The sequence below is a fragment of the Rhinopithecus bieti genome, unplaced genomic scaffold, assembly GCF_001698545.2.
Source record: "Rhinopithecus bieti isolate Rb0 unplaced genomic scaffold, ASM169854v2 scaffold_63305, whole genome shotgun sequence".
In the NCBI taxonomy this organism is placed as follows: Eukaryota; Metazoa; Chordata; class Mammalia; order Primates; family Cercopithecidae; genus Rhinopithecus; species Rhinopithecus bieti.
The window spans coordinates 49,135-63,062 of NW_016823906.1; the positions used below are offsets into that span (position 1 = coordinate 49,135).

The 13,928-nt window shown below is 42.8% G+C and overlaps 1 protein-coding gene across 1 annotated transcript in view; it reads right to left on the reverse strand.

Moving 5' to 3' along the window:
• Positions 1–13,928, reverse strand: part of LOC108521943 (coiled-coil domain-containing protein 144B-like) — a 63,730-nt gene that overhangs the window by 30,711 nt on the left and 19,091 nt on the right. The window contains exon 3 of the mRNA XM_017861973.1: positions 5,995–6,051. Within this exon, the coding sequence (XP_017717462.1) occupies positions 5,995–6,051 (57 nt within the window). The remainder of the gene's footprint in view (positions 1–5,994; positions 6,052–13,928) is intronic.

Here is a 13,928-nt window from a genome sequence, read left to right on the forward strand (position 1 = left end):
AATTCCACACAACCCAACCCAAAGAAATAAAATATGAAGAAAAACTAATAGAATTGATAAAGGGGTTTAATAAAGTTGCTACATAGAAGTTCTTCAACAAGTCATATCAGTCCTTTATATTGGTAATAACATATATGAAAATACTAAAAGAAATCCTTCACAATAGCAACAAAAAACAAAAGGTCCATGTGATGCAGAGCATAACCCCTCACTCCTTAGAGATGGATTGTACATAGTGACTTCCTTCCAAAAGTCGAGCAGGAAAATTAATTTTCAATTAACATATTAGGTTTTAGTCCACTTCTGTGTATTCCATTATTTTAAAATTTAATAGAATGATTCTAAAAGCAATTGATAGTGTAAACAGGAAAAGATATAACAAAACTCTGAAAAGAAAAGGAAGGAGGAAAGAAGTAGCTCTGTTGGCTGATAAATAGCTTTTAAAACAATGTGTGGTTGGCTGAGCTTGGTAGCCCACACCTGTAGCCCCAGCACTTTGGGAGGCTGAGGTGACAGGATTGACTGAGCCCAGCAGTTTGAGGCTGCAGTCAGCTATGATTGCACTACTGCACTCCAGCCTGGGCAGCAGAGTAAGACCCTATCTCAATAAAAAACAAAAACAAAAAACAAAACAATTTAAAAAACAAAGAACCCTGTTGTTAGGATTTTGATTGACATTGCATTATATCTGCAGATTTATTCAGAAAGAATGCACCTCATGAAAATACTGTCTTCTAGTTAAATCATATCCCTAGTCTAATCAGTACTTATCTAGGGAATGGGACACTCACTGGACTAGGGATATGATGAATTTGTTATTGATGCTTAATAAATAGTCATAATTATGTTCATACATGGTTCTTAACTTGCTGAAATATATTATTAAAAGCATGTATTAAAGTTGAATTTTATCAGTTGTTTTGTTTTGTTTTGGGACAGGATCTGTCTCTGTTGCCTAGGCTAGAGTGCAATGGTTTGATCTCGCCTCAAAGCAGCCTCAACCTCCCTAGCTCAAGCAATCCTCCCACTTTAGCCTCCTGAAGAACTGGGACTACAGCCATGTGCCACCAAACCAGGCTAATTTTGTTTTCTTTTCCTTTTTTTTTTTTTTTTTTGAGACGGAGTTTCACTCTTGTTGCCCAGGCTGGAGTGCAATTGTGCAATCTTGGCTCACTGCAACCTCTGCCTCCTGGGTTCAAGCAGCTCCCCTGCCTCAGCCTCCCAAGTAGCTGGGATTATAGGCATGTGCCACCATGCCCGACTAATTTTGTGTTTTTTTTTTTTTTTCTTTTTTAGTGAAGATGGGGTTTCTCCATGTTGGTCAGGCTGGTCTCAACCTCAGGTGATCCACCTGCCTTGGCCTCCCAAAGTGCTGGTATTACGGGCATGATCCACCATGCCCGGCCTGTTTTCATATTTTTTATAGAGACAAAGAGGTCTCACTATATTGCCGAGGCCGGTCTCAAACTCCTGGGCTCTAAGCGATCCTCATGCCTTGGCCTCCCAGAGTGCTGGGATTACAGGCATGAGCCACTGTGCTCACAGATTTTTTTTTCTTTTAGTATTAATTGAAATAATAATATTTTCTTCTCTTTTGCTTGTTAATGCAAGTTCATTGTAGATTTCCTAATGTGTAGCTGTCACTGATTCCTGGAATAAACTTCCCTTGTTCCTAATAGTATACTATAACAGGTATATAGTGTAGATTTATTGCTAATATCCAGGATTTTATATTTATTTATTTTATAGGGACAGGGGTCTCACTATGCTGCCCAGGCTGGTCTTGAAATCCTGAACTCAAGCAGTCCTCCTGCCTTGGCTTCCCAAAGTGCTGGGATTACAGGCGTGAGTCGCTGCGCCCGGCTTCCGTCTATCTTTAGGCTCCATAATTTTTCAAATACCATAAGAATGATCTGTTTCTTGAAGGTTTGAAGGCCACTCACCTAGAGGACCATCTGATGCCTTTATAGAAGGGGCATTTTATTTAAAATAAGAAAAAAAGTGAAAAGTTTTCTATTTACTTAGAAGTTGCTGGTCTATTCAGGGTTTTTTTTTAACCTCTTCTTGAATTAATTTTGGTCACTCGTGGTAAGTGTTTATTGATTGCTGCTGTAACACATTACCACAAATTTAATGGGTTACAATAACACAAAGTTACTATTTAACAGAGGTCAGAAGCCTGAAATGGGTTTCATGGGGCTGAAATCAAGGTGTTGGCAGAGCTGCTTTCTTGCTGGGGCTCAGGAAGAATCCGTTCCCTTGCCTGTTCCTGCTTCTAGATGCCACCTCCCTCTTCCTCCATCTCCAAAGCGCATCACTGCAGCCTCTGTTCTTTCATCACGTCTCCTTTTCCAGCTTTTACTCTCTTGTCCTCCTCTCAGAAAAGAGATTCCATTAGGCCCACCCGATAACCCAGAATAACCTTTGCATCTTACAATCTTTGCAGTAATCACATCTCCAAGTCCCTTTGCCACGCAAGGTTACGTATTCACAGGTTTCAAGAGTTAGGATGAGGACATCTTTGGGGGGCCTTGTTCAGCATCTCATACTCACCATGTTCTGACCACGTCTCCGTCTTCCCTGTATTTTAAATTCTGATTAGCTTTTCATTTTCTAGTGGGTACTTTTCAGGACATTGTGGCGTGTGCTTTCTGAATGTTTGCAGCCATCGTATTTTACACATTCCCATGCTTCTAGCGTTACATGTTATAGGTGAAAACTCCAAACACTCCGATTCTCTCTCTCTTTTTTTTTTTTTTTGAGATGGAGTCTCACTCTGTTGCCCAGGCTGAAGTACAGAGTGTAATGGCACGATCTCAGCTCACTGCAACCTCCACCTCCCAGGTTCAAGCGATTCTCCTGCTTCAGTGTCCCGAGTAGCTTGGATTACAGACATATGCCACCATGCCTGGCTAACTTTTTTTGTATTTTAGTGGAGATGGGGTTTCACCATGTTGGCCAGGCTGGTGTCGAACTCCTGACCTCAAGTGATCCATCCACCTCGGCCTCCCAAAGTGCTGGGATTACAGGCGTGAGCCGCCGTGCCCAGCCCCAATTCTCTTTTTTATTTTTGAGATGAAGTCTCACTCTTTTGCCCAAGCTGGAATGGCTAGATCTCGGCTCATTCCAACCTCCACCTCCTGGGTTCAAGCAATTCTCCTGCCTCAGTCTCCTGAGTAGCTGGGACTACAGGCATGTGCCACCACGCCTGGCTAATTTTGTATTTTAGTAGAGATGAGGTTTCACTATGTTGGCCAGGCTCATCTCGAACTCCTGACCTCATGATCTGCCCACCCGGCCTCCCAAAGTGCTGGGATTACAGGCATGAGCCACCGCACCCCGCCCTCAATACTCTTTTTATTGTAGACTTGATGGTGGTCATTATGGCTAGTTCCCCAACATTCCTTTCACCCCAAATGGCTCATTTTAGCCAGGCACAAGAATCTCATTTTCCTTCTCAGGGCCCTATGTAGGAATGGACATGCATGACCCAATTCTATTTAATGTATTTATATGTATATTAGAGACAGAGTCTCACTATGTTGCCCAAGCTCATGATCCAATTCTAGCCATGAATCTTGAGTGAAAATCTAATGGCGTTTCTGGAAAAGGTTTCCTATTTCTAACAGTCAGACAAGAAAAGGCCCCTATCTTCTCCTTCAGATGTTGCGGTATCCAAATTTTTTTTTTTTTTTTGAGACAGAGTCTCACTCTTTTGCCCAGGCTGGAGTGCAGTGTGTGATCTTGGCTCACTGCAACCTCTGCTTCCTGGACTCAAGAGGTCCTCCCACCTCAGTCTCCCAAATAGCTGGGACCACAGGAGCCCATCACCAAGCCTGGCTAATTTTGGAATTTTTTTGTAGACACAGGGTTTCACCATGTTGTCCAGGCTGGTCTCGAACTCCTGAGCTCAAGCAATCCACCTGCCTTGGCCTCCCAAAGTGCTGGAATTACAGGAGTGAGCCACCACACCTAGCAGTATCTAAATGTTATGTCTGGAAGCGCTACAGCCATAATGCTGCTGGCCCTAGGATAAAGCCAATATTGGAAAAGGGCAAAGCCAAGAGAATCACAGACTGACTGCATTCACTCAGCAGATGTGCACCATGGGAAGGGAGGAACCAGGCAGCACAAGCGAAAGAGGACAGTGCAGTGGGGACAGCATAGACGGGGGGCAGACACACGGAGCTGTCCTGGCCGTGTCGTTCCCCAACTGTGTGACCTGGGTTTGCTACTTAACTTTTCCAAGCTTTAGTTTCCTCATATACAAAATTGGGGGGGGGGGAACAACCTACTTTGCAGGTGAAGACTGAATGAGAATGCATATGCAACACTCACCACGACGCCTGGCACATATGTTAACCTGATGTGGAGTTGGTGCTAGGATGCAGTGGGGTGTGAGATGGGGTCAGCTCCTGCCCTCTGTGGCTCATGGCCCAATAGGGAGACAGAGATGAAGCAAGTACACGGATGAGTGAGAGCATTGTAAATGTATGTGATAGGTAACATTTAAAAGCAAAAGCAGGGCCAGGTGCAGTGGCTCACGCCTGTAATCCCAGCACTTTGGGAGGCTGAGGAGGGCAGATCACCTGAGGTCAGGAGTTCAAGACCAGCTGGACCAACATGGTGAAACCCTGTCTCTATTAAAAATACAAAAATTAGCTATGTGTGGTGGTGCGTGCCTGTAATCCCAGCTACTCAGGAGTCTGGGCAGGAGAACTGCTTGAACCTGGGAAGTGGAGGTTGCAGTGAGCTGAGATTGCGCCACTGCCCTCCAGCCTGGGCGACAAAAGTGAAACTCCATCTCAAAACAAAACAAAACAAAAGCAAAAGTAGGACTGAGATGCATGAAAACAGAGATGACACCTTTTTGGCTTGGGTAGTCAGGAACGGTCTTTCTTCATTGCTATTTAAGCTGAGATTTGAAGGATAAGAGGAGCCAGCTTGGGAGTCTGTGCGCACGAATCAACTGCTCAGCCTGGGCCAAGGCTCTGCAATGGGTCCAAGCACCTGGCGTGGAAGAGGTGAAGGGTTAGTGAGGAGAGGAGGGTAGAGGGAGGCTGGAAGCAGCATTCAGGGCCTGTGGGCTCCAGAAGGAAACAGCCATTCTTGGTGCCACATAGAAGTGGGCTTAGAGGGGCACAGGTGTGGGTGGGAGTTGGGAGGGCAGAAGGAGGCTGTTGGAATCGTCCAAGGGAACAAGCAGGAGGCTGCTGGTGGGGGAGGAGAGAAGGGGGTGGATCAGTTATGTGTAGAGGCAGAATCGACAGGTTATGATCAGGGTTTGGTTGTGGAATGCAAGACAGTGAAGGAGAAGGGTCCCAGACTGCAGAGTTTCTGGCTTGAGCAACTGTAGCAGTAATGCCTGTTGCCTTTTGATGCTTTTTGAATGTCCCAACCCAGTGCAGATATCCCCTTTGTTTTGTTTGTTTCTTGTTTGTTTTGTTTTTAAAATATCAACTGAGGCCATCTCAGCAGTGGAATTATGGGCTATTTTTGTGTGTGTGTGTGTGTGTGTTATGTGTGTGTGTGTATATATATATGTATATGTACACATATATATGCATATATATACTATTATTGACTGTACAACAAAACCTAATCCATACAAATATTGATCCGTACTAGAAATTCTTAATATTGCATAGTGCATATATTCGTTCATTGGACATGGCATATTTCAGTCAAGAAATCCCTTGTCAACTTGGATATCCCTGCCAGGTTTTGGTCTCTTAATCTACCAGCCCCCGAGAAATCATCATCCCACTGGGGAGTGCTACCCTCCTCATTCCAGGCCCATAACACTTGGGGGCAACTGTCCTGAAACTATACCTGGCATCTGGTTCTTACTTCAGGGCCATAAAACTAAGATCATCCACATGTTCCCCTTAAATAAGACATCTCAATGGACTAATGACTACCACCCTATTAACCAGTCACAGGAGCGCTGTCATGCATTTGGTATTTTTAACTTTGGGGGATGCTGTCACTCACCATTGCGTAAGGCCTAGTCCCCTCCGAATCTGCCATAGATGAACTTGGATGGGATTCCTGCAAAATCAATTGTAGAAGCTGAGCTTATATTGAATATTCCAGGCTGGCATAATAACCATAAGGTATCAATTAATTCATGCTTGAAAGACATAACAATTAATCAATAGGCGCATATGCTCATGCATGTCCGCTCACACTTTCAAGAACTATTTCTGATTAAATCCGCAACCCCCCATCTCTGACTTTACTGTCAACCTAGGTAAATGTACCCTTACCAAGCCCCAAAAACAAGAGACTAAAATGCAACCCAGTCAGAGCCCAGAAATCATATTTTAACCATGAATACCCCAACAGCCACCCCTCGATGGATGTCATTTTCCTAAAAATCTTAAGACCCTCCTACTAAATTAAGCCTCCATTTTATATAACAAATACAATAACTAAATTTCCACCCTAATACTGATACAATACCTTGAGCGTACCCCTCTGAAAGCGCTACCCCATACACCATACCCTAAATCAATTATGTCTGAATTATGAGTGGTCCTCTCAGCCAAACCTCTGCTAACTCAACTTTAAAGACCCTAAATTCCCAGAACTGTAAATGACTATTTATACTTACTTCTTTCCTTCTCATATTTTAATTTTACACAAGTATTTATGCAGTTAATGTAGCTTAATTATTCAAAGCAAGACACTGAAAATGTCTAGATGGGCCTGCACAACACCATGAACAGATAGGTTTGGTCCTGGCCTTTCTATTAGCTTTTAGTAAGATTACACATGCAAGCACCCACGCCCCAGTGAAAATGCCTTCTAGATCACCCAGATCAAAAGAAGCAGGTATCAAGCACGCATAAATGCAGCTCAAAACATTTTGCTCAACCACACCCCCATGGGAAACAGCAATGATAAATCGTTATTAATAAGTGAAAGTTTAAGCTATGCTGATATCTTAAACTTGGTCAATTTCGTGCCAGCCACTGTGGCCATACGATTAACCCAAGTTAACAGAATTCTGCATAAAGAGTGTTTAAGGTCTGGCCTCAATAAAGCTAAACTCCATCTAAGTTGTAAAAAACTCCAGCTGAAATAAAATATCCTAGGAAAGTGGCTTTAATACCCTGAAGATACAATAGCTAAGACCCATGCTGGGATTAGATACCCCACTATGCTTAGCCCTAAACTCTAATAGTTACATTAACAAAACCATTCACCAGAATACTACAAGCAACAGCTTAAAACTCAAAGGACTTGGTGGTGCTTTATATCCCTCTAGAGGAGCCTGTTCTATAATCTATTAACCCCGATACAACTCACCACTTCTTGCCCCCGGCCTGTATACCGCCATCTTCAGCAAACCCTAAAAAGGTTGTAGAGTAGGCCGGGCGCAGTGGCTCACGTCTGTAATCCCAGCACTTTGGGAGGCCGAGATGGGCGGATCACGAGGTCAGGAGACCGAGACCATCCTGAGTAACATAGTGAAACCCCGTCTCTACTAAAAATACAAAAAATTAGCCGGGCGTGCTGGGGCATGCTGGCGGGTGCCTGTAGTCCCAGCTACTAGGGAGGCCGAGGCAGGAGAATGGCATGAATCCAGGAGGCGGAGCTTGCAGTGAGCCGAGATCGTGCCACTGCACTCCAGCCTGAGTGACAGAGCGAGACGCCATCTCAAAAAAAAGAAAAAAGAAAAAAGAAAAAGTTTAACTGTTAATCTAAAGAGGGATAGCTCTTTAAACCATAGGAAACAGCCTTCCAACAGAGAGTAAAAAATATTACTACCATAGTTGGCCCAAAAGCAGCCACCAATTAAGAAAGCATTCAAGCTCAACATCTAACTATCTTAAATTCTAATCACTCTACTGAACTCCTAACATCACATTGGACTAATCTATTACTTAATAGAAGCAATAATGTTAATGTAAGTAACATGAAGATATTCTCCATTGCATAAGCTTACATCAGATCGGAATAACCCATTGAAAGCCTAATATTAATAAGCACCCTATTATTTATACTGTTAATCCAACACAGGTATGCTCTAAGGAAAGATTACAAAAAGTAAAAGGAACTCAGCAAATCTTACCCTGCCTGTTTACCAAAAACATCACCTCTAGCATTACCAGTATTAGAGGCACTGCCTGCTCAGTGACATACGTTCAACAGCTGCAGTATCCTGACCATGCAAAGGCAGCATAATCACTTGTTCCCTCAACAGGGACTTGTATGAATGGTCACATGAGGGTTCAGCTATTACTTTTTTTTAAAATTATTACAGGCGTGAGCCACCTTGCCCGGCCAGCTATCTCTTACTTTTAATCAGTGAAATTGACCTATCCGTGAAGAGGCGGATATAAGACGAGAAGACCCTATGAAGCTTTAATTTATTAATGCAAATAAAAACTCAAAAAAAGCCTACAGGCCCTAGCCTACTATCCCTGCATTAAAAATTTTGGTTGGGGTGACCTCGGAGCATAATCCAACCTCCAAACAACCTAAACTAAGACTGCGCTAGTCTAAGCGAGTTAATACACATTGACCCAATAATTTGATCAACGGAATAAGTTACCCTAGGGATAACAGCACAATCCTATTCTAGAGTTCATATAGACAATAGGGTTTACGACCTTGATGTTGGATCAGGACATGCTAATAATGGTGTAGCCGCTATTAAGGGTTCGTTTGTTCAATGATTAAAATCCTACGTGATCTGAGTTCAGATTGGAGTAATCCAGGTCAGTTTTTTTTTTTTTTTTTTTTTTTTGAAACGGAGTCTGGCTCTGTCGCCCGGGCTGGAGTGCAGTGGCGGGATCTCAGCTCACTGCAAGCTCCGCCTCCCGGGTTTGCCATTCTCCTGCCTCAGCCTCCCGAGTAGCTGGGACTACAGGCGCCCGCCACCTCGCCCGGCTAGTTTTTTGTATTTTTTAGTAGAGACGGGGTTTCACCGTGTTAGCCAGGATGGTCTCGATCTCCTGACCTCGTGATCCGGCCGTCTCGGCCTCCCAAAGTGCTGGGATTACAGGCTTGAGCCACCGCGCCCAGCCGGTCAGTTTCTATCTATTTAACATTTCTCCTAGTATGAAAGGATAAGAGAAATAGGGCCCACTTCATAAAGCGCCCTCGCCCCATAGATGATGCTACCTCAGTCAAACAGATCATCACACACCCAACCCAACAACAGGGTTTGTTAAGATGGCAGAGCCCAGCAATTGCATAAAACTTAAAACTTTATAATCAGAGGTTCAACTCCTCTTCTTAACAATAGGCCTATAATTAACTTTCTCCTACTCATCATTCCTACTCTAATCGCTATAGCATTCCTTACACTCATTGAACGGAAAATCTCAGGCTGTATACAACTATGCAAAGGACCTAACCTTGTAGGTCCCTATGGACTGCTTCAACCACTCCCTGACGCAATAAAACTTTTCACCAAAGAACCTTTACGGCCCTCAACATCTACTATTACCCTTTATATTACTGCTCCAACCCTGGCCCTTTCTATCGCTGTCCTCTTGTGAACTCCCCTCCCTATACCAGATACTCTAATTAATTTTAATATAGGCCTCCTATTTATACTAGCCACATCAAGCCTAACTGTCTATTCTATGATCAGGATGAGTATCTAATTCAAATTATGCAGTAATTGGTGCATTACGAGCTGTGGCCCAGACAATTTCATATGAGATCACCCTAGCCATCATCCTGCTGTTAGTTCTACTTAAGTGGCTCATTTAACTTATATGCACTCATCACAATGCAAGAATTCCTCTGAGTGCTCCTACCATCATGCCCCCAGCCAGAATTTAATTTATCTCCACAGTAGCAGACACTAACCGAGCCCCTTTTGATCTAACAGGAGGAGAGTCAGAGTTAGTCTTAGGCTTCAACATTGAATATGCCGCAGGTTCATTTGCCCTCTTCTTTATAGCAGAATACATGAATATTATCGTAATAAATGCCCTAACTACTACTATTTTCCTAGGAGCACTACACACTAGATATTCACCAGAACGCTATACCACAAATTTCATTACCAAGACCCTCCTTCTAACCGCCGTTTTTATGAATTCAAACAGCATACCCCTGATTCCGCTACGACCAACTCATATATCTTCTATGAAAAAACTTCCTACCACTTAAACTAGCATTCTGCATATGTCATATCTCAATGCCTGTCCTAATTTCCAGCGTCCCACCTCAAACATAGAACATATGTCTGACAAAAGAATTACTTTGATAGAGTAAACAATAGAGGTTAAAATCCTCTTATTTCTAGAACTATAGGAATTGAACCTACCCCTGAGAATCCAAAATTCTCCATGCTATCTATTACACCACAACTTAAAGTAAGGTCAGCTAAATAAGCCATCGGGCCCATACCCCGAAAATGTTGGTCACACCCTTCCTCTATCAATTAATCCATTAGCTCAACTTGTTATCTCCCCTACTATTTTCACAGAAACTCTTATCACAATGCTGGGCTCACACTGATTTCTCATCTGAATAGGCCGAGAAATAAACATACTAGCTTTTACCCCAATCTTAATTTAAAAAAAAAATCCCCGCTCTACAGAAGCAGCTACCAAATACTTCCTTACACAAGCAGCCACATCTATAATTCTCATGATGGGTATCCTTTCCAATAACCTGTCCTCCAGACAATGAAAAATAATAAACACTAGTAATCAATTTTCATCCTTAATAATAATAATGGCCCTAGTAATAAAACTAGGACTAGCCCCCTTTCACTTCTGGGTCCCAACGGTAACCCAAGAAACCTCTCTAATGTCTGGCATACTTCTCGCATGACAAAAACTAGCGCCCATCTTGATTATGTTTCAAATTTTCCCCATCAATAAACACGAACATCCTCCTATCTATCACAGTCTTATCCATTATAGTGGGCAGTTGAAGAGAACTTAGACACAACTGCGTAAAATCCTAGCCTACTCCTCAATTACTCACATAGGTTGAATAATAGCAGTACTAATTTATGACCCCAAAATTACCATTCTAAACCTGATCATTTACTTCACTTTAACAACTACTGCATTTCCAGCACTCAACCTGAGTATAAGCACTACAATCCTGTCACTATCTCCTGCCTGAAACAAATTAACATGATTAACACCTATAATTCCACTAATTCTACTATCCCTAGGAGGTTTAGCCTCATTAACAGGATTTTTACTTAAATAAGTCATTATTCAAGAATTTACAAAAAGCAATAGTCTTATTACCCCCATCATTATAGCTACCATAACTCTACTCAGCCTGTACATTTACATATGCCTAATTTATTCCATCTCAGTGACAATATTCTCCACATCTAACAACATGAAAATAAAATGACACTTCGAAAACACAAAACCCATACTACTCCTCCCCCGACTTACCATTTCTTCTACCCTCCTCTTACCCATCTCTCCATTAATACTAACTATAACTTAGAAATTTAGAATTTCCACCATTTTAATGAAGCTAAGCCCTGGCTAGGCTGGTGGAATTCAAACCCACGAAAATTTAGTTAACATCTGAACACCCTAATCAACTGGCTTCAATCTACCTCTCCCACCGCTGAGGGGAGAAAGGTGGCAGAAGCCCCGGCAGGATTCAAGCTGCTCCTTTCAATTTGCAATTCAACATGAGAAATCACTTCAGGGCTGGTAAAAAGAGGCCTTGACCGCTGTCTTTAGATTTACAGTCTCATGCTTACTCAGCCATTTTACCTTTTTCCCACTTACGTTCATCAGTCGTTGATTGTTTTCAACTAACCACAAAGATATCAGAACACTATACCTGCTATTAGGCGCACGAGTGGGGATAGTGGGCACCGCCTTAAGCCTTCTAATTCCAGCAGAATTAGGCCAACCAGGAACTCGGCTAGGAGATGATCAGATCTACAATGTTATTGTTACCACCCACGCAGTTGTCATAATATTCTTTATGGTAATAGGAATCATAATTGGAGGTTTCGGTAACTGGCTAGTCCCTCTAATAATTGGTGCACCCGATATGGCATTTCCCCGGATAAATAATAAGAGCTTCTAGGCCGGGCGTGGTGTCTCAAGCCTGTAATCCCAGCACTTTGGGAGGCTGAGACGGGCGGATCATGAGGTCAGAAGATCGAGACCATCCTGGCTAACAAGGTGAAACCCCATCTCTACTAAAATACAAAAAACTAGCCAGGCGAGGTGGCGGGCGCCTGTAGTCCCAGCTACTTGGGAGGCTGAGGCAGGAGTATGGGGTAAACCCGGGAGGCGGAGCTTGCAGTGAGCTGAGATCCGGCCACTGCACTCCAGCCTGGGCGACAGAGCAAGACTCCTTCTCAAAAAATAAATAAATAAATAAATAAATAAATAAACAAACAAACAAACAATATGAGCTTCTGACTTCTCTCCATCTCTTTCCTACTGCGGCCTCTGCCTCCTGGGCTCAAGCAATTCTTCTGCCTCAGCCTTCCAAGTAGTTTGGATTACAGGTGCCTGCCACCACGCCCAACTAATTTTGTATATTTAGTAGAGATAGGTTTTGCCATGTTGGCTAGACTGGTCTCAAACTTCTGACATCAGATGATCCACCTGCCTCGGCTTCCCAAAGTGCTGGGATTAAAAGCATGAGCCACTGTGCCTTGCCTCCTTAATCTTTTTTTTTTTTTTTGGAGATGGAGTTTCGCTCTTGTTGCCCAGGCTGGAGTGCAATGGTGTGATCTCAGTTCACCGCAACCTCTACCTCCCGGGTTCAAGCAATTCTCCTGCGTCAGCCTCCCGAGTAGCTGGGATTACAAGCATGCACCACCACGCCTGGCTAATTTTGTATTTTTAGCAGAGACAGGGTTTCTCCATGTTGGTCAAGCTGGTCTCAAACTCCCGACCTCAGGCGATTCATCCACCTCAACCTCCCAAAGTGCTGGGATTACAGGTGTGAGCCACCATGCCCGGCCTCCTCTTTAATCATTTTTAAGTGTACAGTTCAGTAGTGGTAGCTGTATTCACATTGTTGTGCAACCAGTCTCCAGAACTTTTCATCTTGCAAAACTGAAATCGTGTACTCATTAAACAACTCTCATCTTCCTTCCCCAGACCCTGGTAACCACCTTCTACTTTCTGTTTCTTGTCACAGGCTGTTTTATTAGAGACAGTGAGGCAACAACTCTTCATTATTCCCTAACACTAACAGCAACACCACTAACAGCTAAACAAGCCCTGTTAGTGGTGAGCTTACAGTAAAAATTATAAAATGTAAAGAAGTAATCCACCATGAACAAGAGTTAACACATACAACTAACAGGAAAATTAAAAGTTCAGAATTTGCAATAATGGTATCATAATCAGAAAGAGAATAGAAAATTGTGTTTAAAATCATTAGACATAAAGGCTGGGCATGATGGCTCACGCCTGTAATCCCAGCAGTTTGGGAGGCTGAGGTGGGTGGATCACGAGGTCAGGAGTTCAAGACCAGCCTGACCAATATGAAACCCCATTTCTACTAAAAATACAAAAATTAGCCAGGCATGGTGGCAAGCGCCTGTAATCCCAGCTACCTGGGAGGCTGAGACAGGAGAATCCCTTGAACCCTGGAGATGGAAGTTGCAGCGAGCTGAGATCATGCCATTGCATTCCAGCCTGGGCAACAAAAGCAAAACTCATCTCAAAAAAAAAAAAAAAACAGACATAAAGAAGGAATTGAAACCAAAAGAACAATATTGGAAAAAGGACCACAGAGAACCCAGAAGTAAAAAATGTATCCATTGACATCTAATACTTGGTAGACTAAACTGCAGATTAGTTATAACCAAAAGAGTAAATAATGAACTTGAAGACAGATTTGTGGAAATTCCCCAGAATAAAAGATATGTAAAGAGATGGAATGTATGCAAGATCTAGGTGTTTTCTTGTTGGTTTTTTTTTTTTTTTTTTTTTTTTTTTTTT